The following is a 1,537-nucleotide window of genomic DNA, read 5'->3' on the forward strand; positions in this document are numbered from 1 at the left end:
TTATTTGAAGACAATATTTTTATTCCTTTGAAATATTTTAAAGCTTCTACAATTTTGTTTAATATCTTAAAAAATTTTATTTTCAAATTTTTTTCAATTTTGAATCAAAGAGATAAATCCTTAACCAAGAAAATAATTTTGTAACAAAGTAATTTGACTTTGAACCAAATAGTTCAATGTTTTTACGAAAAATCAGTCTCCCTTTCTTTTTTATAAAAAAAAATTCTCCCCTTTCCTTTTCAGTTTAAGAGAGCCACAGTGCAAAACTATAAAACGGGTGAGTTAGAAATTGCCCACTATAGAATTAGTAAGAGTGCCTGGCTCCAGGAGCACGAGCACAAGCACGTAAAGGCTGTGAGCCGTCGAGTGGAACACATGACGAGTTTGACTGTCGACACCGCAGAGGAACTTCAGGTCGTTAATTACGGAATCGGAGGCCATTATGAGCCACACTTTGATTTCGCGAGGGTAAGTTCCCGATCGATTGATCAACTAGGCACATATATTACTAACTACCCTTAGTTCAGCTAATTCTTCATTATTGTAAATTACCTTCGGAACTTTTCAGAAAGAGGAAACGAACGCTTTCAAGAGTCTCGGAACCGGAAACCGTATCGCCACTGTTCTCTATTATGTAAGTAATGTTTATTTTACCCAACCAAAAGCAGGGTAATTTTTAATTATAATTATTAATTAAATAATAATTAAATAAATTATATATATATATAATAAGTTTTTAATTTTAATTCATAATTAGTCAAATTAATCAAATATATTATTTTCAGTCAAAAAGTTAATTTCGAATGAAAATTATCAAATTTCAAACAACGAAAATAATTTTTTTTTCGAAATAAATAAATTTTTAAGTAAAAAATAAATCTTAAACCAATTAGTTGAATTTTTCAGTTAAAAAGTTACTTTTTTGGACAAAATGAAAAGTTTTGAATTGAGAAAATTAATCTTCTACGGAAAAGGCACATTTTGAATAAAATACATTATTTTCAATCAAAGAAATTAATTTCCAATTAAAATTAATTTATTCATTAATTATTATATTATTATTTTTTTATATTTTATATATTTATTTTATATTTATATCATATTTATATGTTACATTTTTATATAACTAAATTGATTAATTAATTTGCTTGAAAATAAATTTTCTACTAAAAAGATGAATTTTCAATTAAATATATTGTGTTCCAAAGAAATTGATTTTTATCTGAAATTATTAATTTTCAACAATAAAAATAATTTCTGATCAAAGAAATAAATTATCAACTCAAAAATAAATTTTTAATCAAATACATTATATTCAATTAAATTATTTAATTTTCAATTGAAGTTAATAATCTTAAAAAAAATTAGTTTTCAATCAAAGAAATAAATTTTGAACTAAATAGTTGAATTTGCCACTTAAAAAGATTCTTTTTCCACAAAAATCAAAAGTTTCAGTTAAGAAAATAAATTTTCTGCTAAACAGACGAATTTTTGATTAAATACATTAGTATCATTCAAAGAAATTAATTTTCAATTA

The 1,537-nt window shown here is 23.8% G+C and overlaps 1 protein-coding gene across 1 annotated transcript in view; it reads right to left on the reverse strand.

Annotated features, from left to right (window-relative positions):
* The window catches only part of LOC117181045 (prolyl 4-hydroxylase subunit alpha-1), a 561,792-nt gene that overhangs the window by 18,665 nt on the left and 541,590 nt on the right, over nucleotides 1–1,537 (reverse strand). Inside the window, exon 8 of the mRNA XM_033373613.1 lies at nucleotides 298–492. Coding sequence (XP_033229504.1) covers nucleotides 298–492 — 195 coding nt within the window. The remainder of the gene's footprint in view (nucleotides 1–297; nucleotides 493–1,537) is intronic.

Source organism: Belonocnema kinseyi, chromosome 10 (genome assembly GCF_010883055.1).
Source record: "Belonocnema kinseyi isolate 2016_QV_RU_SX_M_011 chromosome 10, B_treatae_v1, whole genome shotgun sequence".
Lineage (NCBI taxonomy): Eukaryota > Metazoa > Arthropoda > Insecta > Hymenoptera > Cynipidae > Belonocnema > Belonocnema kinseyi.